The sequence below is a fragment of the Nomascus leucogenys genome, chromosome 8 (genome assembly GCF_006542625.1).
Source record: "Nomascus leucogenys isolate Asia chromosome 8, Asia_NLE_v1, whole genome shotgun sequence".
Classification (NCBI taxonomy): Eukaryota; Metazoa; Chordata; class Mammalia; order Primates; family Hylobatidae; genus Nomascus; species Nomascus leucogenys.
Window position 1 is genome coordinate 111,551,809 of NC_044388.1, and position 27,236 is coordinate 111,579,044.

General features: G+C 56.2%; 3 protein-coding genes across 9 annotated transcripts; 2 read left to right on the forward strand and 1 right to left on the reverse strand.

Annotated features, from left to right (window-relative positions):
- The first annotated feature begins 1,009 nt into the window (after positions 1-1,009).
- PPP1R26 (protein phosphatase 1 regulatory subunit 26) lies at positions 1,010-10,236 on the forward strand. 6 transcript variants are annotated; one of them, XM_030818152.1, is made up of 5 exons: positions 1,535-2,245; positions 3,565-3,681; positions 4,014-4,156; positions 5,275-5,408; positions 5,775-10,236. In XM_030818152.1, the coding sequence occupies exon 5, from the start codon at positions 5,837-5,839 to the stop codon at positions 9,473-9,475; it is 3,639 nt and encodes a 1,212-aa protein (XP_030674012.1). In that variant the 5' UTR covers positions 1,535-2,245; positions 3,565-3,681; positions 4,014-4,156; positions 5,275-5,408; positions 5,775-5,836; the 3' UTR covers positions 9,476-10,236. The 6 variants fall into 6 exon arrangements, with proteins under 6 accessions (XP_030674010.1, XP_030674011.1, XP_030674012.1 ...); XM_030818148.1 differs by having other exon boundaries at positions 4,014-4,146; XM_030818150.1 differs by lacking the exons at positions 1,535-2,245; positions 4,014-4,156 and adding an exon at positions 1,010-1,060.
- Positions 10,237-16,510: 6,274 nt separating this feature from the next.
- C8H9orf116 (chromosome 8 C9orf116 homolog) lies at positions 16,511-22,880 on the reverse strand. Of its 2 annotated transcripts, none has more exons than XM_030818155.1 (3): positions 22,124-22,406; positions 21,000-21,078; positions 16,511-16,945 (listed from the first exon to the last, which is right to left on the reverse strand). In XM_030818155.1, the coding sequence occupies exons 1-3, from the start codon at positions 22,264-22,266 to the stop codon at positions 16,757-16,759; spliced, it is 411 nt and encodes a 136-aa protein (XP_030674015.1). In that variant the 5' UTR covers positions 22,267-22,406; the 3' UTR covers positions 16,511-16,756. The 2 variants fall into 2 exon arrangements, with proteins under 2 accessions (XP_030674015.1, XP_030674016.1); XM_030818156.1 differs by having other exon boundaries at positions 16,843-16,899; positions 22,124-22,880.
- Positions 22,881-22,897: 17 nt separating this feature from the next.
- MRPS2 (mitochondrial ribosomal protein S2) lies at positions 22,898-27,001 on the forward strand. The gene is made up of 4 exons (XM_030818154.1): positions 22,898-23,115; positions 23,362-23,487; positions 24,190-24,319; positions 25,902-27,001. Exons 1-4 carry the CDS (start codon positions 23,004-23,006, stop codon positions 26,491-26,493), a joined length of 960 nt encoding a protein of 319 aa, XP_030674014.1. The 5' UTR covers positions 22,898-23,003; the 3' UTR covers positions 26,494-27,001.
- Positions 27,002-27,236: the final 235 nt, after the last annotated feature.

Genomic DNA, 27,236 nt, shown 5'->3' on the forward strand with positions numbered 1-27,236 from the left:
TTTGAAAAAATTCACGAAGGCATTAAAACAATTCTTTAATGGGTTTCCTGACCCCAAAACCGGCCCTCCAGCTTCCCAGGCTGGCATGACTAGAAGCACCCCTCCAAGCAAGTCTCTGATTTTGATCCGATCAAATCTCTGTCACTTTCTAGACAGGAACCGAACCCACAAATTCATCTCCCAGACACGTGTGGATCAGGGCCCGGAGGCTTACAGAAGCAGCGCGGTGCCCTGCGCACCGTCTGCCCCTTCCACGAGTGGGCGCTGAGGGAGGATCCAGTCGGGTCTGCCCGTTCCCCGCCGCCCGGGGATGCTGAGCACACCCAGGCCACCGCCAGCCTCGGGCACACACCCTGGACCTTTTATAAAACAGAACTGGAAAGACTTTCAAGGTCACATGGTCAGTGCACAGCAGAAGCAGAAACAGCAGCGACATCAAGGTCCAGGGCAGTTCCTAGAAACTGTTTCCTCCCCCGAACCTGGCGGCAGGTGTGCTCGAGGAGCCGCCGCCCCGGGCAGGTCCTGCGTCCACTCCCCGCCGCAAGCTCGGGTGGGGCAGCCGCGGGGACACGCGGGGGCCGCCCCCGACCCCAGCCCAAGGCTGTGGGCCTGGAGGGGCGGGCAGGCCGGGCTGAGCCCGGAGCCCCGCGTGAACTTCGGGGAGGAACTCGGTTGGCGGCCGGGGCCCCGCACGCTCCCTCCCCGCGGCCCCGAGCGCTTTCCCACGGCCACGCCCCCCGCGCCCAGAACTTCCCGGCGACCCCGCGCCCCCTGCGCGCCCCCCGGAGGTGGCCGCGGCACGGGAGGCGGGCAGCACGGGGCTCGGCCCGGCCCAAGCGCCTTCGCCCCGCACCCCCGCGGAGGGGGCCGCGTCCGAACCGGGCGGGGCGGGGCGGGGCGGGGGTGTCCCCGGGGCGCGGGCGCGGCGGCAGGTGGGCGCGCTCTCGCGGGCGGGGGTCCGGCCGGGCCGCGCGCCTCCCCCGGAACTCGGCCGTGCCATTCCCATGATGCCCAGCCACGGGCACGGCTTCCGGAGTGCGGCCGCCGCCGCCACCGCCCGGTAGGTCGCGGGGAGGGGGCGGCTTGGGGGGGTCGCCCCGCCCCCCGCCCCGCCCCTCCCCTCCCGCGCTTCCCACGGCGCGGCCCGGGCGCGGGGCGGCGGCAGCGGCGGCGCGCGGGGAGGCGGGGAGGCGGGGGGCCCGGCCGGACGCCCCTGCGCCCCCTCCCCGCGCCCCGGCCGAGGGCGGAGCGCGCTGGCCCTGCAGCCTCCGGCCCGCCCCCGGCCCGCCGCCTCCCCCGGGACGTGGGACGCGGGCGCAGGCGGGGTCCGCGCGGCGGGCGGCGGGGGACGGGCCGAGGTGAGCGGGTGCAGGGCCGGGGCCGGGGGTATCGGGGGCTGGGAAGCTGGGAGGCCGGGGACAGGAGGGCCAGCCAGGCCGGGGCCGGCGCGCCGTGCAGGCCGCGGCGGGCGGGCGGCGGGCGCTCCCTGGGGCAGGCGGACGGGGATCGGCGCCGGGGCTGCTCCGTTCCCCGGGCGGGGATCCTGGCTCTGGCCTCCGTGCGACTCTCGGTCCGCGCGCCCCGCGCTCCTGGAGCCCCAGGTGAGGCGCAGGTGAGGGCTCGCGGTGGAGAGCTTGGGCCCGGCCCGGGGCGGCCGCTGCCCTCCGAGAATGGCCGCGGCCCGGCCGGCCTGGAGACTGCGGTTCACGCCCTGCGCCAGGCGGAGCTTCCGGGAGGGGTGGCCGCTCTCCCGGGCCCCAAGCTCGCGAGTCCTCGGATCCCAGAAACATAAACTCCGGGGGTGCAGACCTGCTTGGAGGCCCGGCCTCTTCCCTGGGAGGCGTTCGCTCCCGCCGGGCCGAGGACCAGGTAGCCGATCCGAGCGGCTAGGGCGAGCGCGCCCTCGGGGAGGGGAGCTCCCGTGGGGGACCCTGCCCAGCCCGCAAGTCGTGAGTAGCCCGAGCTTGGGAGTCGGGGGAGGTCGGGCGGGGGCAGCCGGGAGGGGCTCACCTTGCTTCCAGTTCCCAAGCACAGGAAATGGCGGTGCAGCTTTGCTGGGGGACGTTTGTAGTGAGATTGTAAAATTGCAGCTTCTGGAAGGCTGGGAGCTGAATTCGAGCCCACGCCCACTTCTGGGTGGCTGGAGCGGGCCCTCCTGCTGCCCCGCCCGCTCCTGCACCGGGGCCCCTCTCCCTGGCCTGCAGACCCTGGCCTCCCTACCCTGGGGGAAAACCCCACCTGGGAGGTAAGACCGCTCGCTGAGCTGCTTTTCAGCCAACCGAGAAATGTAGAGTATTTGGGGGCGTTTCTCACAGGTGGACAGACTGTTAGGATGGCGAGGGCCCAGTGTGGGTGCTTTGGTTCTCTCCGGAAGGTTGATGTCTGGACCGAGAAGGTACCCGAGCGTTCTCCACCGCTTCCTAAAGTCTGACACCGTGTGGCTTTGGGGTGCAGGTGCTGGGTGTCCCCACAGCCACCCTCAAGACCGTATCCTGAGGCAGCAGTTTGACAAAGCCTGCACCTCTGGCTTGGGCCCACACCTATCTTCAAGGACTGATTAGGGGGCTTTTCTTGTTTTGTTTTGTTTTTTGGAGCCAGAGTCTCGCTCTGTCGCCCAGGCTGGAGTGCAATGGCTGATCTCAGCTCACTGTAATCTCCGCCTCCCTGGTTCAAGCGATTCTCATGCCTCAGCTCCTGGAGTAGCTGAAACTACAGACGTGGGCTCCCACGCCCAGCTAATTTATGTATTTTTAGTAAAGATGGGGTTTCGCCATGTTGGCCAGGCTGGTCTCGATCTCCTGGCCTCAAGTGATCCATCTGCCTCCACCTCCCAAAGTGCTGGGATTACAGGTATGAGCCAAGTTCCCCGACCCAGGGCGCTTTTCAAGAATGATTCATCTCACATAATGTTTTAAAGCCACAAGCTGTCCTGGGGAGACGACCCCCCTCAATTTTTTTTTCTTTTTTTGAGATGGTGTCTTGTTCTGTCTCCCAGGCTGGAGTGCAGTGGCACGATCTCGGCTCACTGCAACCTCTGCCTCCTAGGTTCAAGCAATTCTCCTGTCAGCCTCCTCAGTAGTTGGGACTACAGGCACACGCCACCACGCCCGGCTAATTTTTGTATTTTTAGCAGAGGAGGGGTTTCACCATATTGGCCAGGCTGGTCTCAAACTCCTGACCTCAGGTGATCCACCTGCCTCAGCCTCCCAAAGTGCTGGGATTACAGGCGTCAGCCACTGCACCTGGCCAGATTTTTTAATACCATTCTTGAACTAGGTGATTTGACAGCTTAGAAAACTGTTCACTAGGTGCCCAGGCCCTCTCTGCAATCAGTCAGAAGCTGTAAACTTGGCTAGTGGAGAACAGAGTATTTCCCCAGGAAAACTCCCCTCCCCCACCTTGTCATCTAGTGTAAAGACACTGGCTTGGGCCCGTTTTCTTAAGGTAGTATTTAAGGTAGTATTCTTAAGGTAGTATTGCTGTTTAAGGAGTTAATAGTCTTAATTTAGACTCTCCTCAGCCCAAGGCTAATGGAAATGTTTTGTCGTTTCTGTCATTTTGCAGAGGCAATTTGAATAACACCTACAGTAAGGCAGGCGTGGGTCTGCTAGTCAGTGAAAGAGCCTCTCCCGCATTGTTGGTCCCCCAGTGCTCTGTGGCAGTGGAGAATCTCTCCAGAAGGTGACTTTATGGGGGATGTCATGGGCTGCAGTGGGTGGCCAGAATTTGAGAACTAACAGATAACGTCACATACGTGCCCCATCCCCATCACTTCAGCCAGCATCAGATCCGCTGTCCAGGATAGCTATACATTACTTGTGGTTAAATGTATTTGTCTTAATACATTAAGTTAAATATATTTGTACTTGTGGTTAAATGTCTTAGAGTAAGTTCCTTCAAAAGTTAATTTTGAGCCCTTAAGTTAATGATATTTCTTTCCAAAAAAAAAAAAAATTATGAACTGTAGCTTCAGCCTGTAATTAGATGCCTCTGATACTCTTTGATTCTGGTAGTCAAAAGTCTATTGAAAACGCAGAGAGAGGATGCCTCGCTGTGTAAGTGGAGTGATGAGGACCTGATCTCTGGGCCGTGTGGGAACACTGGCTGCCGTTTCATCACAGTCACCCTGGACTCAGAGAATTTCAAGTAATTTCAAGTAATTCTTGTATTTTAGTTTCCGTTTTAGGGCACAAATTGGTGCTAGCAAATGACTTACTTCTGAATCTGTCTCACCCCTTGGTTAATTGCTGGTTACCTCTTTGGGGCTCACCTGTGTGCAGGTGTGGCCAGCCTCACCTTTTGTTTCTTTTTCTTTCTTTTTTTTTTTTTTTTGAGATGGAGTCTCATTCCATCGCCCAGGCTGGAGTGCAGTGGCGCAATCTCAGCTCACTGCAAACTCCACCTCCCGGGTTCAGGCAATTCTCCTGCCTCAGCCTCCCAAGTAGCTGGGATTACAGGCATGTGCCGCCATGCCCAGCTAATTTTTGTATTTTTTTAGTAGAGATGGAGTTTCACTATATTGGTCAGGCTGATCTCGAGCTCCTGACCTCAGGTGATCCACCCGCCTCGCCCTTCCAAAGTGCTGGATTACAGGCGTGAGCCACCACACCTGGCCACGGCCTCATGTTTTTGTGAAAAGATGGTGGCGTGTAAATACCCGATTATGTGCTTGTCAGGAAGGAAGCCACTGGTTAAACGGAGAAAGCTCCTGGTAAAGAAGAATCCATAACAGAGGCAAAACATATGGGCCGGTTTTCGCCCACTGCTGCGGTCCTGAGGGCAGCCACAGCCTCTGAGCCAAGGGGAGTTCAGTGTCCATAAGCCTTGGGGGCTCGCTTGCATAGGAACCACTTTGCACTCCAATTTTGGGGTAGGCAAGTGGGTATCAGAGCAACGTGTTAAGAATGAATAGCTGTGCAGTATCCCTGGTATTGTTCTAAGTGACTGCCATCCACCTGAGCTTCCTCCCTGCAGTGGCGATCCCCAGGCCTTTCGTGAGCAGGTCTTCAAAGTAGCCCAAGCTCAGCCCAGCATTTGTGCTGAGGCAGCCACCTTTGGTCTGACATCTGGAAGCACAGGATGAGAAGGGGGACATCACTGTGTTCAGGGTGACTTCTGTGCTAGTTAGCTAAGAATAACAATGCAGTCCCATGAGACCACCTGGCAAATTTACATTTGACATTTAACACAGAGAGGGCTTAGTAAAAGCAGCCCTTCAAGATGTTTGGGGAAGTAAGTTTTGAGTGGCTTACATCATACAACTTTCTGTTCCAGGAGCTTGTTGGTTGCGTCAAGAATGAACCTACGCATGACGGCGTGCTGATCCTGGGTTTATAGTCGTCCTTTTTAACCTGCAAAGAAGCATTTGCAGACGTTGTCTCATGGGTACCGCTTGCCAACCTTTGGAGGTAAATAAAACCTCTCCCCTCTTACAGAGAAGGTGGAAGCCTGGAGTGAGAAGGGAAGCGCGGGGAGGTGATGACCGTGCGTGCCCCGGGCGGCACCGTGGAGGGTGGTTGGAAACATTTTCTTACTGAATCTTCCCAGCAGCCCCGGGCTGGAGCAGGTAAATTGTTCCTTTCCCAGCTGAGGAATCGGAGGCCCCAGGAGCATGAGTGAGTCACACAAGGACACCCAGCTAGCTGGACGTGGGGCTCCACCCAACTCTCTCCACTCTATGAGCCTGACATGCTGTTCCTCTGGGGCCTCACTTGGTATTGGCAGCTATCGCTGTTCTTAGCTGCATCATGCCCATGTGCTTTCTTTCCACCCAGGATGTGAAGCCGGTAGAGAAATAAAGCATCGCCCCTCTGCACGTCCCTCCCCGTCTGCTAGAATGTTTCTCATGAACGCTTCTCCAGTGGTTGCTCTCCAGTCCAAATGGGAGGCCTTTGGCCCGCCAGGGAGCTGTAGGTTCCCCAGGTGCTTCTCGGAGGCTGACGAGGGCGTGGAAAGCGCGTCGGTGAGCGCCCGGGTGCAGATGCTCATCAGCACTCTGCAGCGCGACGGGGCTGCTCGGGGCACCAGCGATGAGCGCGCTGCGCAGAGGGGCCACAGGGCAGAGGGATGCCACGACGCCAGGCCAGCTGCCAAGCCCACCGTGCACAAGGAGCCACCCGCATTGGCTGCCTGTGGTCTCGTTTCTGACTTTGACCCCATGGGGGAGGAGGAAACTGCAGACTTTGGCCCATTGGTGCTAGATTCAGACAGCGATGATTCGGTGGACAGGGACATTGAGGAGGCCATCCAGGAGTACCTGAAGGCAAAGAGTGGAGCCGCACAGCCCGGGGCCGGCGGGGCCCAGCCGGGCGCAGCCCAGCCTTCCAGGGCCGCAGGCGGAGGCAGTAGATGTAAGCTGGAACCGGCTCACGGCAGTGCCCTGACTGCCCTGTGTCCCCCAAAACTTGTACCTGGATCAGGTGGTGGCCCCAGCAGCCAGGTGGGATCCAGCGAGGACCAGGGCTCCGCCTCCCCGGCCAGCGTGAGCAGCGATGACTCCTTTGAGCAGAGCATCAGGGCGGAAATAGAACAGTTTCTGAATGAGAAGAGACAGCATGAGACCCAAAAATGTGATGGGTCAGTGGAGAAGAAACCAGACACAAATGAAAATTCGGCCAAGTCACTCTCGAAGTCCCACCAAGAGCCGCCTCCGAAGGTGGTGCATCGGCAGGGCCTGATGGGCATCCAGAAGGAGTTCGCCTTCCGCAAACCTCCCCGGTTAGCGAAGATGAACGTGCAGCCCAGAAGCCTCAGGTCCAAGGTCACGACCACGCAGGAGAACGAGGGCAGCACGAAGCCAGCAACCCCCTGCCACCCTTCAGAAGCAGCACAGAATAAAAGTGGGATCAAAAGGAGCGTCAGCGCCACAAGGAGGGGAAAGCGAGTCATGAGCGCAGCACAGGCGCCCGAGGCGTCCGACTCCAGCAGCGACGACGGCATTGAGGAGGCCATCCAGCTGTATCAGCTGCAGAAAACACGCAAGGAGACCGACGGGGTCCCGTCCCAGAGGGTCCAGCTCCGAGAGGAGAGAGCGCCTGACCCTCCTGCACACAGCACAAGCAGCGCCACAAAAAGTGCCTTGCCCGAGACCCACAGGAAAACACCCAGCAAGAAGAAGCCAGTGGCCACCAAGACCACGGACCCTGGTCCGGGGGGCCTGGACGCTGACCATTCCCCCAAGCTCCTGAAGGAAACCAAAGCTCCACCTCCAGGGAGCCCTGCTTCCAGGAGTGAGTTTGTGGAACGGTCCTCGTGCCGGGCAGACACATCTGCTGAGCTGATGTGCGCAGAAGCAATCCTGGACATCTCCAAGACGATCCTGCCGGCCCCTGTGGAGGGCAGTGACGGGTCCCTGTCTGCAAGCCCACTCTTCTACTCCCCGAACGTGCCTTCCCGCTCTGACGGCGACAGTAGCTCCGTGGACAGCGATGACAGCATCGAGCAGGAAATCCGGACGTTTTTGGCCCTCAAGGCGCAGTCAGGGAGTTTGCTGGCCAGAGGTGAGAGCTGCCCACAGGCTGTCCAGGGTCCACTTTTGCCGCCTGGCCTCAACAGCCAGACCGGTGGCCACAAGGCCCCTCTCTCTAAAACACCGGACCCACTGCTGGGCTGCAAAAGGAAGCGTAGAGGCGGTGGCCATGTGAGGCCATCCGCGCCCAAGAAAACGCGGGAGATGGTGAAAGACGGTGGCCAGGATGCTGACCACAGCCAGGGGAGAGCTGAGCCCGGCCATGAGGGGCGAGACCTGCCCATCCAGGGCAAAGCCAGCGAGGCCCCGGGAGGGGAGGGCGCCGCCAGGGGGCCTGGCGACACTGGCGTGTCACAGGGCCAGGGTAAGACAGACGAGGCGAGGCGCCTAGATGAGAAGGAGAGCTCCGAAGACAAAAGCAGCTCCCTGGACAGTGACGAGGACCTGGACACAGCCATCAAGGACTTGTTAAGGTCCAAGCGAAAGCTCAAGAAGAGGTGCAGGGAGCCCAGGGCTGCGTGCAGGAAGAAGGTCAGGTTCAGCACAGCCCAGACGCACTTCTTGGAGCAGCTGGGCGGGCTCCAGAGAGACTGGAAAGACAGGGACCCGCCGGTGCTGAAGAGCTGCCTCTCCAAGTCCAAGAGAGACAGTGGCGAGGGTCCCGGGAAGAAACCCCCCAGTGTCTTTGGCAGCACGGCAGAGAGGATGAAGCAGGAGGGCGCCGGGAGCCAGGACGCAGCCCTGGCCTTCCGGGTGAGGAGACCCGCCTCTGCCTCCGCCTCCACCTCTGCCTCCGAAGGGAATCCGTTCCCCAGGGAGTCCCAGGGCCCAGCTCCCAGCCCCGGCTCCCTGTCTGATGACAGCAGCTCAGTGGACAGCGACGATAGCATCGAACTGGAGATTAGGAAGTTTTTGGCGGAAAAGGCCAAGGAGTCAGTCAGCAGTGCAGAAGTTCAGGCAGAGGGCCCCACCGCTCTCGGGACAGGGGGCCCAGCCAGGCCAGAGGTGCTGTGCAGGAAGGAGCCGGCGCCACCACCTGGCGTGTGCACACGGAGCCAGAGGGCCAGGGCGGTCCCACATCTGGCCGAAGGGCTTCGAGGCACAGAGAGCGCAGGAGCACAGGGCACAGCCGGTCTGTTCAGCCAGGGCGGGAAGGGGCTCCTTGCTGCTCGGGCCCGAGGGGATCCGGCGCCGCCCAGGAGTGGCGGTGTCTCCGCCAAGGGGCTCGCAGTGAGCAGGAGAAATGTTTATGTTCACAAAGACCAGAACCCACGAGGGGCTGAGCCTGCTGCCAAAAGTGCTTTTGGTCAGCTGCCCAGCTGTGCCACAGCGGGCACCGAGGCAGGAGGCGCCAGAGGAACCTTTCACATGGGCTGCGGGAGCCCGAGCTTCCTGACCCCCAGCCCGGGAGCTGAGAGGGACACTGGAGCCCAGGCCGACCGCGCACCGCCCTGGAGCGACTTCGCCCACCAGAGTCGGCTGCCCAGCCCGTGGGTGCTGCGCTCCGAAGGCAGAGATGCAGTGTGGAGGGGGGGCGTTGGGAGCGAGAGAGACAAGGGGTCTGAGGGCCCCGCCCGGGGCCTGCCCAGCCTGCCCCTTGCGGGCTTCTCGCCGCTGCTGTCCACCCAGCTCTTCCACTTTGGAAAGGGTGTCTCCTGGGGGGGCAGGCAGGCTGGCCTCTTCAGCCCCCACCTGGGGCTGCCTCTGCAGGGCCCCTCCTTCTCGGCCTTCAGGGAGGCCCAGGCCGGACCCAGCCCTGTCTTTGGAAGCCCACACTTGCTGGCAAAGAAGGATGGCGGCCCCTGGCCAAGCAGGAAGGCACAGACAGGGCTGAGTTTGCATGACAGGACGAGCTTGGGCTCGGAGGAAAGCATTTTAGACCTGAGGTATCGACGAAGGGTCATCAACAGGGATGACCAGGACCAGGACGCCTTGGGCAGTGACGCCAGTGACTTCAGCAACACCTCCACGGAGGACAGTGGCGGCAGCTCAGTAGTGAAGGTCTAAGCCCTTGAGCTGTGGGTTCGCGTCCTGGGTTCCGTGCATTCGTGGAAAGCGGCGTAGCTGCGCGTGTAGCCGTGCGTGTGTGTGTTGGTTCTGTGGTTGCAGGGAGGGGAAACAGTCTATTATACATAGCCCTGTATATATGTACACCAACATGAAACTTTTATTTAACAGACGTGTCCTGGTAAATATGATTTTTGTAGCTTTTTGTAAATTATTTAAAGTGATGTAAAAAATATTTTTGGAAAATACTGTTGTTCAATTTTGTAGGGTGTTCCTAACTGCAGTTTTCTGTATTCTGCATACAAGTCTTAGAGTAGAGAACGTTTGGTTCTTATCATCACAGCCAGGTTCACAGAGACTCTGATGCTTTGTGCTTGATTGCTGGCAAGAATGGCCGGCGGCGGCTGCAGCGGTAGCCTGAGGAAGGCCGAGCTGCCCTCCCTGGGAATCACTCAGATGCCCCAAGATGTCCCTTGGGAAGCTCCCAGGACAGCACTTTTTACACAGAGGACACCCCCTCGGCCCCACGTCCTTGGAGGCCAGAGCACATCTGAAAACTGCAATCACAGCCATCCGCTGGAAAAATGTTTCGAAGCACAATGGCCAGCGAGCACGTGACTGCTCCCTGTTGCATGTCAAATCCACACAGATGTCAGCGGCAGCTGCTCTGCAGCCCAGCCCTGGGCCTGGGTGGGTTCATGTCCAATCTTGTTCAATCACTAGATGATTCTAACATCAAAATAAACCTCTTTTTATATGGAGTTACTGTTCTTTTTAAATCATGGTTCTTAAAGATAACACATGTGCATTTAAAATTTCCTTTTTGGCTGGGCGCGGTGACTCACACCTGTAATCCCAGAACTTTGGGAGGCTGAGGCGGGTGGATGACCTGAGGTCAGGAGTTCGCGACCAGCCTGGCCAACATGGCAAAACCTCGTCTCTACTAAAACTACAAAAATTAGGCATGGTGGCGGATGCCTGTAATCCCAGCTACTCAGGAGGCTGAGGCAGGAGAATCGCTTTAACCCAAGAGGCGGAGGTGGCAGTGAGCTGAGATCGTGCCATTGCACTCCAGCCTGGGTGACAAGAGTGAAACTCCATCTCAAAAAAACAAAACAAAACAAATTTCTTTTCTTGCAAACACCAGTAAGCACCGCTTAGAACTTTGGTCCCCAGACACCCAGGGCAGAGATGATGTGCAAAGCCCAGTCCTGGGGATAAGCGTTCACCATACCTGCCCTCCAGAAACAGGAGCCCCGTCAGAGGTGTGCCCGAACACCAAGGTCAGCCCTTTGGGTGGCTTTCTGTGGGCGCCTCCCAGGGCAGAATGCACAGGGCCCTTTCCTGCACTGTGGTGTGGTTAAAGGTGACGGCCTCAGGTCCTTGGTGTTGGTGCCCTGTGATGCTGCCCTGTTATTCTGTGCCTTCTGCTCTGAGGCCACCACAGTGTCCATGGCTACTACAGAGACAGAAGCAGTGCTGGGCACTGATCGGCCGTGACATTTACGTTGTAATTGTCCAGCAAACTTTCATGAGTCACTGGAGCTTCCCAGGTCAGACTCGTGGCTTAGCTGCCATGCAGGGTTTCTTTGGAGCTGAACCTTGTTGGTATTCTAACATGCTAGTGACTTGTCTACACACTGTGCACCCTTGGGTTTTAGCAAGAATTCACTCTTGTATCCAGATGCAGGCATGTGCCTCCTGCCATCCACAGTTACAGCATCTGCCGGGTCAGAAGCTGTGATGAGGGTCCCTGTGGTTGCCGCTCCTGTCCAGCCCCGTCTTTTGTGTGTGATACCTTCGTTGTGGCATATTATTTCACTTAAGTGCTTCCAGGAGAAACAGTTCCATGTAATCCATGCTCTTTTATTTATATTGCTTTTTGTTTTGCTTTTTTCTTTCTTTCTTTTTTTTTTTTGAGACAGTGTCTTGCTCTGTCGCCCAGGCTAGAGTGCAGTGGCGCAATCTTGGCTCATGCAACCTCCACTTCCCAGGTTCAAGTCATTCTTGTGCCTTAGCCTCCCGAGTAGCTGGGACTACAGGCATGAGTCACCTCACCCAGCTAATTTTTGGATTTTTAGTAGAGAGGGGTTTCACCGTGTTGTTCAGGCTGGTCTCAAACTCCTGACCTCAGGTGATCCGCCTGCCTCGGACCTCCCAAAGTGCTGGGATTACAGGCGTGAGCCACTGCACCCGGCCTTATTTATATTTCTAAATAGCGCCTGTGGGGGTGTTGGCTAGAAACCAACCCCCTTGTCCTGGGCCTGCCAGGGGAGGAGCCACAGCCACAGTGCATGTGGCACTGAGCCTGTCCCACTCCTGCCCCCATGCTTACCCCAGGGTTGCTTGTCTCATCTCTTCCCCAAACCCTGAACCCTTTACACCTTCCCTGACATTCCCATGTCCTCTGCCAACACTCCACATAGCGGAGCAGGTCAGAGCTGCTGCTGCCCCAGAAGGAAGACGACCTGAGGTTCAGGAACGTTGCATCTGTAACACACGGTCTCTAGCTCTAGTTAGCGTGTTCTGCCCGTACATGTGTGTAGGGCATCCCCTATCCACGTGCAGAGCAGTTGCCAATTGGCTTATAGTCACCATGGGTTAATCACTCACTAAGAATGTTCCAGGAACCTGCATTTCTCTGTGGAACATTTTGGTCCATTTTCAGTTTTTGTAAAGAGGTGCTGTGTCGTCGCGGGGGTCACCCTGGTGAGATGGACTCAAAACCGCACAAGATGTCCCCAGTTCAGAGCTCCTTACTGAGGCCCTTGGGGTCAGGCTTTGCTGTGACAAACAGTGGCTTGCTTAAACACCGACCAAACGGCCCTCCTGATGGGGTTAAAACAGGCGATCCATGCGAGTCTTCCCTGGAGCACGGGGGGCTTCCTCCCACCTTTGTTCTGCCAATCACAGTTGCCCTTGGAGCTCCTCTTGTCCTGCTTTCAGGAGTCACTGGTGCTTTAAGACTCAGCTGGAGATGAGTCCATTGGTGCCTTCTTTCTTTTCACAAACTGGAATTCCCTGGAATTACCCATGCGCCATGTGACCTGAAAGTGTTGCTTCTTCACCCCTGCACTGCCCTGTTTGTTTTAGAGAAGAGGCCAAGATCCAAGGTTCGTCCACACCTGCCAGCGGGTTTTCCTGTATGGGAGGGGGCTGCAGTTGGGGCAGCCAGGAGCTGCACAGGAGGGATGCCCGCCCCTGTGTTGGCAGTCTGTCTCCCAGCACCTCCGCAGATTCGGGTGTCACGACGCGGCTGCATCCCGTGAATACAGGCCCGGAGCCGCTGTGGGAATAAGTAGATGTGTGCCCGCCCTGTAGGAGTCTCCAGTGGACGGTGTGTCAGTAAGTCAAGCTCTTTGCAAGTCTGTAATTATTAAGACCTAGAGGTGAGTCATGTCCCAAGAGCCCCTCTCTCTTCCCAGGGAGTAGGGCCAAGATCCATTTCATCCAATACAAAGAATCGGGAGAGGCCAGGTTTTAAGGTTTCTCGTCCTCTGGGATGAGTCAGCCTGATGTTGGGGAACGGGGATGGGAAAAGGAAAAAGCCTCTGGCGGGTCATGTCTGATATTCTCCACCCACGTCCCCATATAGGGGGAGAAGCTTCCCTTAGGGAAGAATCCCCTTTAATTCATCTGTCGCTCAGAATCTGAAGGGTCAGACAGCAGGTTTTCCCAGCTTGAGATATATTTGCTTTGGAAAATCAAGCAGTACATGAAATTATTAGCACCTTGTCTGCTCATATAAACATGTAAAAGGCATTGCCCCCTGGATCCCCCCTCCCTCAACATGAATGAAAGGACCTGTTTAAAGGGGCGTGGGGAACAGCACAAAGTCCACAGTCCTGTGATATCTGCAAATCACAACCAGGTTTATTCCCAGGCATGGCTGTTGGGGAGGGTAGGGGAGAGATCATATTATTTGCAAAATCTTTTGAGGCTTCTGTTATTTTGTGTACTAAAGGTAAGAGATTTTTTTTTCAATGTCAAGATATTTTACTACGTAGTAGAAACCATTCTGGCATTGGCTATGATGAAAAGATAAAGGTTACTGACGAAAAATACAGAAATATAAATGAAAATGTACGTTTAACAAGTGGCTGGTTTTAAACCAACCCAGCAGCAACATTCAGTGATTAGTAAAGTGACATGAATTTTTTTTTTGGGAGATAGGATCTCACTCTGTCGCCCAGGCTGGAGTGCACTGGTGTCTTGGCTCACTGCAGCCTCCACCTCCCAGGTTCAAGCAATTCTCATTCTTCACCCTCCTGAGTAGCTGGGATTACAGGTGTGCACCACCATTCCTGGCTAATTTTTGTATTTTTAGTAGACATAGGGTTTCGCCATGTTGGCCAGACTGGTCTCAAACTTCTGGCCTCAGGTGATCCGCCCACCTCAGCCTCCAAAAATGCTGGGATTACAGGCATGAGCCATCGCGTCCAGCCTTAGCTTTTAATTTCTGAGTGGAATAAAAAGGCTAAACAAAGCAAAGACTGCTCTGTGGAGTGAAGAGAGGGTTTCAGAAATGGCTGTGTCCTTTTTTTTCTTTTTTTTTTCAAATATCTCTGCAAACTGATGTTACCCTGTGTTTCCGTCACCTTCCCTGTAATTCCGAGATTTTGAAAGAACACAGTACAGATGGGTGCCATTTTCTTTTCATTTTGCGACCCTCCATTCTGTACGCTTTAATCCCAAACAGAAAACACACCCGTTTAGTGTTCCGTTAGATCAGTGGACTTGATTTTTCTCAGCATTTGAAGATTTCAGTTTGGAAATCTGTTCCAAAGATGAAGGTCTCCAGATTTGTGATCCCTGGAGTTCTGTATGACTCACAAATGCGTAGTAGGTTAGGACTGTATCTGCGGCTCTAGTGCCGATGGCCTTGCACCTCCAGGATGTCCCCAGGGAGAGCTCCAGCGAGGCCTGTGCGAAGCACTTCGTTGAGCCTCTGTTTCCCATCTGAGAGGGAGGCCCCAGGTGTGAAGATCGGGCAAGGTGACCATGCCAAAGCCCTTAGAACACTGCGAGACACCGAGAAACGGAGCGGCGGGCACACGCCTGGGCATGGGCGTGGGAGACAGGCACGTTCACAATTCAGAGGTTTGGAGTTTTTCATCTTTCCAGATGCTTACTCTATTTAGAATAAATGAATGGAGTCTAACTTTCCATCAGCTCATTAGCAGCTGACAGAAATAACATTTTATTAGACACGACCAACTAAAGCACTTGGCGCCCAACTGAGATGCCGGAATTGAGCCCGTGAAGCCCGCGGGAGGGAGGCACCTGTTGCTGTTGGTTGATACTCCCAGCCTGGGCCCCGATAGTGCCTCAGCTAGAATTGGGGTGTTCTCCAAGTGAAGTGGTTTCATCAGGTGTGACTTTGCCTGGATTAAGCAATCTTGCTACAGCAGGGCAGGTGTTCAACAGTTCTAGGTTGGCAGGGAAAGAAACCCAGTCATTTGGCCTGATGGCTTTATCTTACCCTGGTGCTTTTCAAAATCATCTGTGGAGGAAGGAATGCATTCTTTTTTTTTTTTTTTTTTTTTTTGAGACAGAATCTTCCTCTGTCGCCTAAACTGGAGTGCAGTGGCGTGATCTCAGCTCACTGCAATCTCCACCTCCCAGGTTCAAGCAATTCTCCTGCCTCTGCCTCCCGAGTAGCTGGAATTACAGGCACACCCCACAACACCCCTGGCTAATTTTTGTATTTTTAGTAGAGACAGGGTTTCACCATGTTGGTCAGGATGGTCTGGAACACCTGACCTCAAGTGATCTGCCCGCCTCAGCCTCCCAAAGTGCTGGGATTACGGACGTGAGCCACCCACCACGCCCAGCCAGGAATGCATTCTTTTCAGCATGTTGGGAAACCTGATTTATAATGCATGTTTTTTTTTTTATTTCAATAGAAGCTAGACACAGAGGGGTTACTGGTATTTCTGGTATTTTTAAGGAATAACTGCAAAAACATTTTCAGTTTGATGCCTGGAGTCTCTGCTGGTTTTTTGGCTCAGAAGAAAGATATTACATAGATCCTGGCTTCAGGGCCAATTTTGTATATTTTTTAATTAAATATATTGATTTTCTCTGGAAAGCATTTCCATCCCAAATTGGACATTAAGACTGTTGCCAAAATGTTTACTTTTGTGTATTAATAATAAAACATTTATATGAAGAAATAACCCATCATGATGTTTAACTTCTTCCCTAATTCATGAGTAGAATCCCTGCAGGTAACAATCTATAAACAAGATATTATTGATGGTGTGTAAGAGGAGTTTCTTTTTTCTAGTTTCAGTACTTTCTAAATTTCCTATAATGAACACATCTTGCTCCATAGAGGGGAAAAAAATCCATGATGTAGACAAAGTGTTTTTTTTAATTGAAGACCCTGTAGCTCATAGTAAACGTGGATTTATGACAACATAGAGATAAAAATCCACTGAATGTCGTTATTACCCCCCTTAGCAAAATACAAGTAATCCCCTGCCTGCTTTTTTTTTTTTTTTTTTTTTACTTTATATTGAAATTTTAAAATAAACATAGAGAATGCCCATGTCTGCATCACCCCCTTCCACAATGAAGGGCATTCACCAACCTTGTCTCTGCCCCTGCCCCTGCCCCTGCCCCTTGCTGGAGCACGAGGCACACAAACATGGTGGGGGAGGTTCACCTGCAACCCCATATGCTCCTCGAGGAATCTCACACAGTAACGGCCCCTCCTGCCTGTTCAGCCTCGACTTGGCTGACGAGGCGTCTGCTCCTCCTCCTGTCCAGCACCTGGCCCTCGCCCACACCCCAGTGGGGCATCTCATGCCCTCATGGGAACCCCGCAGTGCTTGTGAGGATCTCAGCCAGGGTGCTGGGTGCTTCAGGATGGGGGATCTGCTCCCTAACTGGTCTTGTGTGTAACATGGCTCCCAGATAAAGACACGAGCGGAGTTAGCCACCAGCACTCCTGATGCTCAGGCCAGGACTTGGGCCCCGGGAGCCCACAGCCCCCACTCCACCATGACAAATGTCAGACGAGACAGAAGCTCAGGATGTGACAACATTTTTAATGCAAAGTCAACCATGAGCATCTTTCCCGTGTACTTATTAGATGTGAAATAGCAGGACTTCGCAGCCCCGTTTGCATATTTTCCTACTCCACAGACGAATAATATTTTCAGGGAAGGCAGCGCAGTCTGTGCCGTCACAATCGGGTGACTGTGGGTGATGAGGGACCATGATTTTCCAGGAGGCCCCGGGGTCAGAGGACTCCTAGAGGGGGTCTCCAGCCCCTCAATCGCAGATGGATGGCCGGTTGATGTTGTAACTGGGGTGGAAGTTGAGCCGGTCACAGGAAGTGATGCAGTTATCAGGGCCAGTCACGATGCTTTTCTCCAGGTAAACATTGAGAGTATTGTTCTGGAACATTCCACCCGCTGCAAGTTGTTGGGAAAATTTATTCGAACTTGGATAAAATACTTTCTATAAGAGATAAAGGAACATGGATTAATGACGTATAATACTCTTGAGCAATCCGTTGAATATTTTTGACAGAAAAATAAGAATTCATAAGAAAATGCAGAGAAGCCAGAGGGGGTAGGATGGCCTGGCTCACCCCAGACACTGCCCCTTGCACTGTTCTAGGGATAGAAGGATGAGCTGTGGGGCCGCCTGTGTGCCATCTCTACCTCAGGATGTAGCTGTGAGCATCGCCTTGGGGGTCAGGCCTGGAGTCACCCCCAGGTCTGCTTTTCCTCACTGTGCTACTCTGGGAAAGCTGCCAGCCCTCTCTGAACTTCAGTTTTCTCTTCTATGGAATAGAAATGATATCCATGTCAGTGGGTTTCAACCTTAACTGGGGCTGGGCGTGGTAGCTCACGCCTGTAATCCCAGCACTCTGGGAGGCTGAGGCGGGTGGATCGCCTGAGGTCAGGAGTTCGAGACCAGCCTGGCCAATATAGTGAAATGCCATCTCTACTAAAAATACAAAAATATTAGCTGGGTGTGGTGTTGGGCGCCTGTAATCCCAGCTACTTGGGAGGCTGAGGCAGGAGAATTGCTTGAGCCCAGGAGGCGGAGCTTGCAGTGAGCCGAGATTGCGACATTGCAGTCCTGCCTGGACAACAGGAGCGAAACTCCATCTCAAAAAAAAAAAAAAAAAAAAAAGGATGATAATGTCAACCGTAACTGGGAATTCGAATCATCTGTAAAGCTTTGACGACACCAATGCCCACACCCCATCAGCCCTGTGGTCTGGGGAGGGGCTGCCCTATCGAGGTTGAGAAGGGGTGTGCTGAGGCCACTCGTGGGGGCAGGCACCCAGTGGCAGGAGTTATTCTAGCAAGACAGCATCATTAGGTGACTATGACATTCCTGAAGCGAGTGGTCTGGACCTTTGCCAAATATTTTACCCTATACGGGTGACCTGTCCTTAGAGGATCCTGTGTCACGCACAGCACCTGACGTTTCATCTCCTTGGCAAGAAACAAGTGCAAAGAGAAAACTTTTCTTTGTTTTTGGGAAGTTTTAGATCTATATAAAAATTGAACAGAAAGTACAGAGAGTTCCCAAATTACCTCCCTCAGCAAACACAGTTTCCCTTGTCCTTAGCATGTTACACTCATGTGGCGCACTTGTTACAGTGGAGCCAGTGTTGATACTTTATTAGTAACTAAAGTCCACATTCTACAGGTAGGACAAATGTATCATCACAGGGATCCACCCGTGCAGTATCATGGAGAGGAGTTCCCTTCAGTGCATTTTTTTTTTTTTTTGAGATGGAGTTTTTGTTCTAGTCGCCCAAGCCGGCTTGCAATGGTGCCATCTCAGCTCACTGCAGCCTCCGCCTCTGGGTTCAAGCGATTCTCCTGCCTCAGCCTCCCAAGTAGCTGGGATTACAGGCACCCACCACTATGCCCGGCTAATTTTTGTATTTTTAGTAGAGACGGGGTTTCGCCATGTTGGCCAGGCTGGTCTCAAACTCCTGACCTCAGGTGATCCACCCGTCTCGGCCTCCCAAAGTGCTGGGATTACAGGCGTGAGCCACCGCGCCCAGCTTTTCAGTGCACTTTTTAATGCAAAGCATTTATCTTCTGTTCCCACATGGGAGGTAAACAGCTTCTCCGGCATCCACCCTTGGTCATGAAACTGGAAAAGAGACTCCAGATGGAGCAGGTGGATAAGAAGGAGGAAAACCTCCTTGGAAACTTGTCAAGAGTACCTCATGCCTCCTATCCCACTGCCTGCTCACATCAGTGACCTGAAGGCTCCCACCATTTATAATAGGAACATTTTTTCATGGCCTTTTATAAAACCTAAAACATCTGGACCCATGTTAGTGAGTGTGCTGCGGTTTTTTTGTTTGTTTTGTTTTGTTTGTTTGTTTGTTTTGGTGACAGGGTCTGGCTCTGTCACCCAGGGTATAATGCAACGGCATGATCAAGGCTCACTGCAGCCTCAACCTCCTGGGCTCAAGCAATCCTCCCACCTCAGCCTCCTGAATAGCTGGGCTACAGGTGCATATGCCACCACACCCAGCTAATTATTTTATTTTATTTTTGTAGGGATGGGGTCTCACTACGTTGCCCAGGCTGGTCTTGAACTCCTAGCCTCAAGTGATCCTCTCACCTCAGCCTCCCAAAGTGCTGGGATTACAGGCGTGCGCCACCGCACCCAGCTGTGTCTGGTCTTTTTCATAGAAATACCTGATCCCCAGGGAAAACTCAGGGTCGTTCGATTATGGGAGAGTGATTCTCAAATGCTCCAGCATTTTTAGATAAGTAATCTTCTCACAAGAGCTCGGTCACTCACGCAACACAACTAAATAAGCACTCACCAGACCTTTTCAATGCTGAATGCTTTGACAACGAAAATACGCCCACAACATTCTCACCCCAAAATGGCTGGCCCAGTGTCCCAGGCGTGCAGGAGACACCGCACTAGTCCCTCTGTCCATTCACTGGACCTTCATGGGGTTTGGTGTGGGGAGGTTCTAGGAGGGCCGTCCTGGAGCCTGAGGTCAAGCTCAAAAAGGGTTTGGCTTCCCCAATGGCCCACAGACTGTGCCCACCGATGCAACTTGCCCACCCACAAGCTGTGCCGTCAGCCAGTACTGCCTCTTAAGGTCGCACGTTAACATCTCATAAAGTGTAACTCCAAAAAAAGAAGTAGCCCTTCATTTATTTGCCTCAGAACTGAGCACTGTAAGTTGCAGGAGATGGTTGTGTGTGTGTGTGTGTGTGTGTGACTGCTGTGCGTGTGGTTGCGTGTGTGTGTGTGACTGCTGTGCGTGTGGTTGTGTGTGTGTGTGACTGCTGTGCGTGTGGTTGTGTGTGTGTGCGTGTGTGGTTGTGTGTGGTGTGTGTGTGAGTGCTGTGCGTGTGGTTGGGTGTGTGTGTGTGGTTGTGTGTGTGTGAGTGCTGTGCGTGTGGTTGGGTGTGGTTGTGTGTGTGTGCGTGTGGTGTGTGTGTGAGTGCTGTGTGTGTGGTTGGGTGTGGTTGTGTGTGTGCGTGTGGTTGTGTGTGGTTGTGTGTGTGTGCGTGTGGTTGTGTGTGTGTGGTTGTGTGTGGTTGTGTGTGTGCGTGTGGTTGTGTGGTTGTGTGTGGTAGTGTGTGGTTGTGTGTGTGAGTGCTGTGCGTGTGGTTGTGTGTGGTTGTGTGTGTGTGAGTGCTGTGCGTGTGGTTGGGTGTGGTTGTGCGTGTGGTTGTGTGTGGTTGTGTGTGTGCGTGTGGTTGTGTGTGTGTGCGTGTGGTTGTGTGTGTGTGAGTGCTGTGCGTGTGGTTGTGTGTGTGTGAGTGCTGTGCGTGTGGTTGTGTGTGGTTGTGTGTGTGGTGGTGTGTGTGCTGTGCGTGTGGTTGGGTGTGGTTGTGTGTGTGTGCGTGTGGTTGTGTGTGGTTGTGTGTGTGCGTGTGGTTGTGTGTGGTGTGTGGTGTGGTTGTGTGTGGTTGTGTGTGCGTGTGGTTGTGTGTGGTTGTGTGTGTGTGGTTGTGTGTGTGTGAGTGCTGTGCGTGTGGTTGTGTGTGGTTGTGTGTGTGTGGTTGTGTGTGTGAGTGCTGTGCGTGTGGTTGGGTGTGGTTGTGTGTGTGGTTGTGTGTGGTTGTGTGTGTGTGGTGTGTGTGGTTGTGTGTGTGTGGTTGTGTGTGGTTGTGTGTGTGTGAGTGCTGTGTGTGGTTGTGTGTGGTTGTGTGTGTGTGTGTGGTTGGGGTGTGTGTGTGTGTGGTTGTGTGTGTGTGTGTGTGTGAGTGCTGTGCGTGTGGTTGGGTGTATGGGGGCAGGGTAATGTCAGCAAGTCTATATCCTCGTCTTTTAAAACACTCCACTCCCAAATTCATTCACTCATTTAGTTCCATCCTACCCTCTCCCAAAACGATTTTGGGAACCTCCCTCCTCCCCATTTGTGATGTTGGAACTTTGGCCTCCTCCCTGGGTGCACCCCTCCCCGTCTCATTGTTGACCTGTTGAGAATCCCAGGTTTTTAGCCTCTTCTTGAGGCTGCCCACCCCCTGCCCCCCCATGCCCGGTCTTGCATTCCACTTACGGGCATCTCGTGCACGGTGGGGGCTCTGCTCCCGTAAGCCTGGTTACTGGTCCTGTACACCGAGACAGCCTTCTGGGTCCTGGTAGATGAGAAACACTCTATTTTCATTCATTTAATCTAATTCTGCACAAGCCACAGCCTTGTATTTGGTTGACGGCACACCACTGGAAATGCCCCCATGGAAAGAGCAACGTGCCCGGGCTGGTGATGCAGCCTCAAAGGCAGCCTCTGGGAGTACCTGGCTGATGACCGTTCTGAATGGCCCGGCCTCCCCGGCCCCCTCTGCTCGCCACTGTCCCTGCTCTTCCAAGGCAGGCCAAAGCCCTAAAGAACAGGCAGCCAGCAAGTGCTGATCCCCAGCCCTGGCAGGGCCTTGGCCCATGCCGCAGTTTCTGGGTAACTTAGCTTGTCAGGAGCAGAGGCTTGGCCTCCAGACCCTGCCACCCAGAGGGTCCCTCTGCCTCTGAGCCCCCACCCTCGCTGAGGCCATGCTTCTACCGGTACCACTGCCCCTACCTGTCAGTAGGACAGGCTACTGAGAGGCTGCAGGCGCACAACATAGCTTTACTTTATACTCCCAGATCTTGGCCAAGTTGTTCTTTCCACATCCCAATCATCTCAATGGGAGAATGAGGATACTAACAGCCCCTGCCCTAGAGGACTGTTGAGGGACCAAATGTTTGAGCACGGCCAGATGCTTGCACCTACCTACAGGAATTGAATTTCTTACTACTTCTTAGCCTGCGATGCCCTGTGGCAGCTCACAGCCGGCTGAGTCTACAGCAAGACAGTGGAGGTGCTGCTGTGCTCACGCCCCGCAGCGGAGTTTCAGGGTAGAGAGGAGAGGAGACTCACCCGACACAAAACAGTGGAGCTGAGACCACAACTGGGCTTTCTCCCCCCACAGCCCTGCCCCCCACTGCCCCTATCCCCACTTCCTTGTATGAGGCTCTAGGGAGCACGTTCGCCGCTCACTGGTGGGCGATGACAGCGCGGGCCCCGGATGACCACTCGATCCTCTTGATTTTTTTAGCTAGGACCTCGGGGGTCTTGCGGGGTGGGTCTCTCACACACGGGGATATCAACAGTGGACGCCAGGACCAGGCGCACCCCAGCTTCCTCACCTGTAGCCCCGGAACCACCCCGGGTTGTTGAACCTGCCCGGCAGGTCCGCGCTTACGCGGTAGTAGTCGCTGGTCCTCTCCGGCGGGGCCGTGGCCTTGGGCTCCACAGGCTCAGCGCACGCTCTGGGGCTTTCCTCAGCCATTGCGTCTCGAGGAGAAGCAGGACTCGGCGGCGTCCTGTTGCCAAGCGACGGTCAGGTCACGTGACTGGGGAGCGAGCGGAGGGGCCTTAAAGGCGCCGCGCGTGGGCCAGGTTCCTCTGCGGGTGGGTCCGGAACCTGCCGGGCGAGTCCCCAAGGGCCGGGAAGCGAGAGATTCCCTGCTGGGACCGTCGTGTGGGGCAGCCCCAGGCCACCAGCCACCCGCGGGGGGACCGGGCCACCCCAGCATCAGGGCGTGGAAACCCCAGGGCCTGGGACCCCGCCAGCCGGGTTATGGGGTTTAAGCACTGCAGGTCCATTCGACAGGCAACGATTGGACGCTTAGCTTTCCAATGTACTCCAGGGATGCTATGCCCCCCCAGCACCCCGAGTCTAAATTGAGACCCGAGATCTTGCTAACTTTTTGAAATTCTCCTAAGCCAAATATCGTTTAAATATTAAAAACAGTTTTGGAGAGCGAGAGGTTGCGCGGGACGTGGTTCACAGCTCACGTGGCGGGAGGCGAGCGTCCCCATCGCCCAGCGGGCTGCCCCAGGCTGGCCGGGCCCATTAGCAGGGCGGGGCGAGGACCGTGGCCCCACTCCCAGCCCGAGACTCTCAAGCCCGGGACCCCGGGCCCTAACCCCTCGTCTGCCCCGCCCCCGCAGGGAGGTCCCAGCCGCCTGGGGACGGCACTGTGGCTCCTCCGGGCCTGTAGGCGGCACTGCGACCCCGCGCGGATGGCGGCGGAAGGGGAGGCCGCTCGGCCCGGCCCGGAGGGAGGCCTCGCTCTGCCCCGCGTCCCAGCCATGGCGACATCCCTGGCCGCGCTGCCCCGAATGCTCGGCGCGGGTGAGCGCGCGCTTGCGGGACCCTGGGGAGGAGAATGCGAGGAAGATGCAGAGGGGGCGCGAGGACCCGAGGGAGCGGCGGGGACGCGGAGGGGACCCGGGGCGAGCGCGGAGGGGACTCGGGGAGGGCGCGGGGACGCGGAGGGGACCCGTTGGGGACGTGGAGGGGACCCGTTGGGGATGCGGTGGGAGGCGGGCGTGGTGTATCTGGGACGCGGCGCCAGGACCTCTGTCTGCTTCCCCCCAGGTGCCCGGGCCCCGTCGCGCTGGCTGGGCTTCCTCGGGAAGACGACTCTCCGGCCTGCTCGGCCGAGCCGCAGGACGCTTGGAAGTGCGACGGCCCCCGTGATCCGCGAGTCCGAGGACGGCACCGGTAACACTGGGCGCCCAGCCGAGTTGGGTGGGAATGAGGAGAGGCCGGCAGCCGTGGGGGATGCGAACCCTAGAGGGGCCTGGGCGCTGCACGCGGTCGAAACTGCGCGCTCCGCCGGGCTCCTCCCACTCCCGTGCTCGCCGCCGCTCGGTCCTGGCGGACGTAGTACAGCGGGCTGAGGCCACCGCCTCACCATGGATAGGGTGAGAGGGAGCGGGCGGGCCAGTGGGCTCCCTAGGAGGTGTCACTGGACCACCGAGGCCCGGAGCCCCGAGCTTGCCCAGGCGGGCCCAAGTGACCTGGGGGCACCGGGCTTGGAGTCTGCCCACCTTGCTGGACTCCTGATGGGGACTTTCTGGCTGGCCACCTGAGACCACAAGGCGGGGAGGTGCCAGAAAGACCTGAGCAACCCGCTGGGCCCCTCTCGTTTTCTCTGTCTTCCAAGTAAGACCAAGGGATGGAGTTGACCAGGTTCGACCAGGCTCACCCAGGAGCAAGGTCGGGATCAGAACCTGGCTCCAGCCCTCTGTTTCCTGAAAAGGTCCCTGTGCTTCCAGGTCTTTCCTGGGGCTGCTGGGCTCCCGGCTCCCCACCGCGGTGTCACAGAAGGCACTTAGGAGCAGGGGTGGGCGGGAACTGCGCTCTGCATGTCTCTGCTGCCACCGGTAGGAGACGCAGAGTCGCTCCTCCTCCCTGCCGTAGATTTCAACGACAAGATTCTGAATGAGCCCCTCAAGCACTCTGACTTCTTCAATGTCAAGGAACTGTTTTCAGTGAGAAGCCTCTTCGATGCCCGAGTGCATCTGGGACACAAAGCTGGCTGTCGGCACAGGTGGGTAACACCCCCATCTGAGCCCGTGGCGGTTCCCAGGAGAGCTTGGGACCTGGGACCTGCCCTGGTTCTAGGGCCACTTTTGAACTGGCCTATGTCAGTTTTAGGTGATTACAGCCCCATCTTCCTCCACATGGGAATACAACAGAGCCCCACAGAGAAGCAGCAGTTTATTCCTCAGCTTGGCGGGGATCTTGTGTGCCTTGGCGTGGCACTCACAGCCCTTGATAGGGCAGGCCTGCTGGGGGATGCAGGACTCCACGGGTTCAGAAGTGGAAAAGGCTGAGGGCAGAACCTGTAAGGTTGGCCCCCCGACCCTGGATCGGGCTGGGTCTTCTGGGCTGTGGGGAGGAGGAATGACTGGTTCTGTGTTCTCACGTGGTCATTTTGACTGCTGCGGGGAGAGGGGATGGGAGGGGCAGGTGGGAGGCCAGGGAGGAAGTTGTTGTGGGTGTCCAGGGTGAAGGTGGTGGGGCTTAAATCGCAGTAGCAGAAGAGCTGGAGCAGCAGGTGGATGTGAGGCAGTGGGGCAGAGCCAGTGGGCCTTGGGCTGGGGTGGGAAGTGGCTGGGGCCAAAGGGACCAAACACCTGCCCTTTGGGTGGAGCCTGGTACTGGTTACCGAGATGGTGAAAACCAGGGGAGACCTGGGGGACATCACAAGCTTGGTTCCTACCAGGTGTGAACCCTTTGCTGCCCTAGTGGAGAGGTCACACGGTTACCAGGAGGGATGGGCCTGGGCCCAGGGAGCCATCAGCATCGGGGGCTGGCAGGTGTTTGCAGAGCAGTGGAAAAGGAGGTCCAGGGTGGAGCCCTGGGCGCTCCAGGGTTTGGAGTCGGTAAAGAGGGACAGCCGGGGGTAGGGGAGATGTGGTTCTCTGTTGATGCTGCTGAGAAGTGAATTCAAGGGTGTGACCTTGGCAAGATGGAGGTCGCCAGTGCCTTGATGGGCAGGGTTGCTTGAGAGGAAGGGACAGAACCCAGTGGGAGTAGACTGGAGGTGAGGATCTGGGAACCGCAAATGTGGATGACTCGCCTGTCATGCCCCGAGAGGCAGGGGTGTCTCCCATGCCCTGCCCTTCTCAGCCCAGGCCAGCAGTGGTCCAGTGCCTTGGATCAGTGTTCCCCGCCCAGGCTTGGCCACTCCTCCCCTGATCCCTTAATGCTTTTGGCCCAGAGCACTCCGCTAAGTCCAACCCCGGAGGGGCCTTGTCTGCAAAGCCTCGGGAAGAGGAGAGTGACGGAGGGGGCTGCCCTGTGAGCTGCACGGGGCAGAATGTCCTTTTGGCGTCATGTGGGATGTCCACACATCCACATGGGGTCAGTTCTATTAGGATTCCTTCGGGAAGAGGTAGGGGGTTGGAGGGGTTAAGCCACGAGACGAGGCGTGCAGAGGGGTGGCCTGGATGGGTCTGCACTGCTGTCCATCCACACGGGGAGTGTTGCAAATTGTGCTTCCCAGCCCATATTGCCCCCACAGAGGAGCCTGGGAGTCCCTGGTGGGCGTCTGTGTTCCTGCAAGGGGCCAGTGGAGATGGCCCTGTGAACGCTCATCCCCCTTGCCTTGGTGGGGTCTCTGGCAGGTTTATGGAGCCATACATCTTTGGGAGCCGCCTGGACCACGACATCATCGACCTGGAACAGACAGCCACGCACCTCCAGCTGGCCTTGAACTTCACTGCCCATGTGGCCTACCGCAAGGGCATCATCTTGTTTATAAGCCGCAACCGGCAGTTCTCGTACCTGATTGAGAACACGGCCCGTGACTGTGGCGAGTACGCCCACACTCGCTACTTCAAGGGCGGTCTGCTGACCAACGCGCCCCTCCTCTTTGGCCCCACGGTCCGCCTGCCGGACCTCATCATCTTCCTGCACACGCTCAGCAACATCTTTGAGCCGCACGTGGCCGTGAGAGACGCAGCCAAGATGAACATCCCCACAGTGGGCATCGTGGACACCAACTGCAACCCCTGCCTCATCACCTACCCTGTACCCGGCAACGACGACTCCCCGCCGGCCGTGCACCTCTACTGCAGGCTCTTTCGGACAGTCATCACCCGGGCCAAGGAGAAGCGGCGGCAGGTTGAGGCTCTCTATCGCCTGCAGGGCCAGAAGGAGGCCGGGGGCCAGGGGCCAGCCCACCCTCCTGGGGCTGACATGAGCCGTTCCCTGTGATGTTCACCCAAAGCAAACCACAGCCAAGCCTGTCTGAGCTGGGGCTCCCCTTCCCCAGCCTTGGGTCAGCGGCATCCTCAGTCCTTGTTACTTACTCAGCTGATGTCACAGTGCAGACGTCTGCCGTTCCAGACCAACGTTACCGTGCGCATTCGCTCTGTGGGGAACAGAGCGCAGAGGGTGAGCGACATGTGCAGGACAGCCCCTTGGCTGCAGTTAGGACCTCAATGGCTGGTGTGGCCGAGCTGCTGGAAGACGCTGCTGTCCCTGTGATCCCAGCAGCCCTCCCTTCACCCTGACCCCTGACCTTTGTCAGGAAGCTGCAGTTTTTTTCTCAATCTAAATGCCTTTCAGGTGGGCCGCTTCCTTGGCTACCTGGTTCCAGGGGGCTGTTTTGTAATGAGATGCTGCGGGCAGGCCACTCAGAGGCTCCCAGCTGGGTTGGTGGGACAGCCAGGCCAGATGACCTGATTCCAGCAAAAATAAAACTCAGATTTGGGCAAAATGAGACTTGGAGTTTGGGGCTCTGCCTCGAGTGGGTTTGCTTTCATCCATGTGGTGTGGCTTTTCTTCAGGCACGCACTGGGGCCCCAGTGATGGGGGATGGGATGGGCACTATGTGTGTGAGGGGCATGAATGAGGTCAGCAGAGGTGCCAGCTGCCACTAGAGGGCACCATCTTCAGCAGTGGAGCTCGTGACAAGCCCACAGCCCGGCCAGCCTCATTCAGCAGAACAGGCTTGG

Coding starts and splice junctions, on each gene's coding strand:
- PPP1R26 (XM_030818150.1), top strand. CDS start 5,837: ATGTTTCTCATGAACGCTTCTCCAGTGGTTGCTCTCCAGTCCAAATGG.
- C8H9orf116 (XM_030818155.1), bottom strand. CDS start 22,266: ATGGCTGAGGAAAGCCCCAGAGCGTGCGCTGAGCCTGTGGAGCCCAAG. Junction 21,079..22,123: donor GGGTGGTTCCGGGGCTACAG/GTGAGGAAGCTG, acceptor CTCATCTACCAG/GACCCAGAAGGCTGTCTCGG. Junction 16,946..20,999: donor CCACCGTGCACGAGATGCCC/GTAAGTGGAATG, acceptor TATCTCTTATAG/AAAGTATTTTATCCAAGTTC.
- MRPS2 (XM_030818154.1), top strand. CDS start 23,004: ATGGCGGCGGAAGGGGAGGCCGCTCGGCCCGGCCCGGAGGGAGGCCTC. Junction 23,488..24,189: donor CGAGTCCGAGGACGGCACCG/GTAACACTGGGC, acceptor TCCCTGCCGTAG/ATTTCAACGACAAGATTCTG. Junction 24,320..25,901: donor AAAGCTGGCTGTCGGCACAG/GTGGGTAACACC, acceptor GGTCTCTGGCAG/GTTTATGGAGCCATACATCT.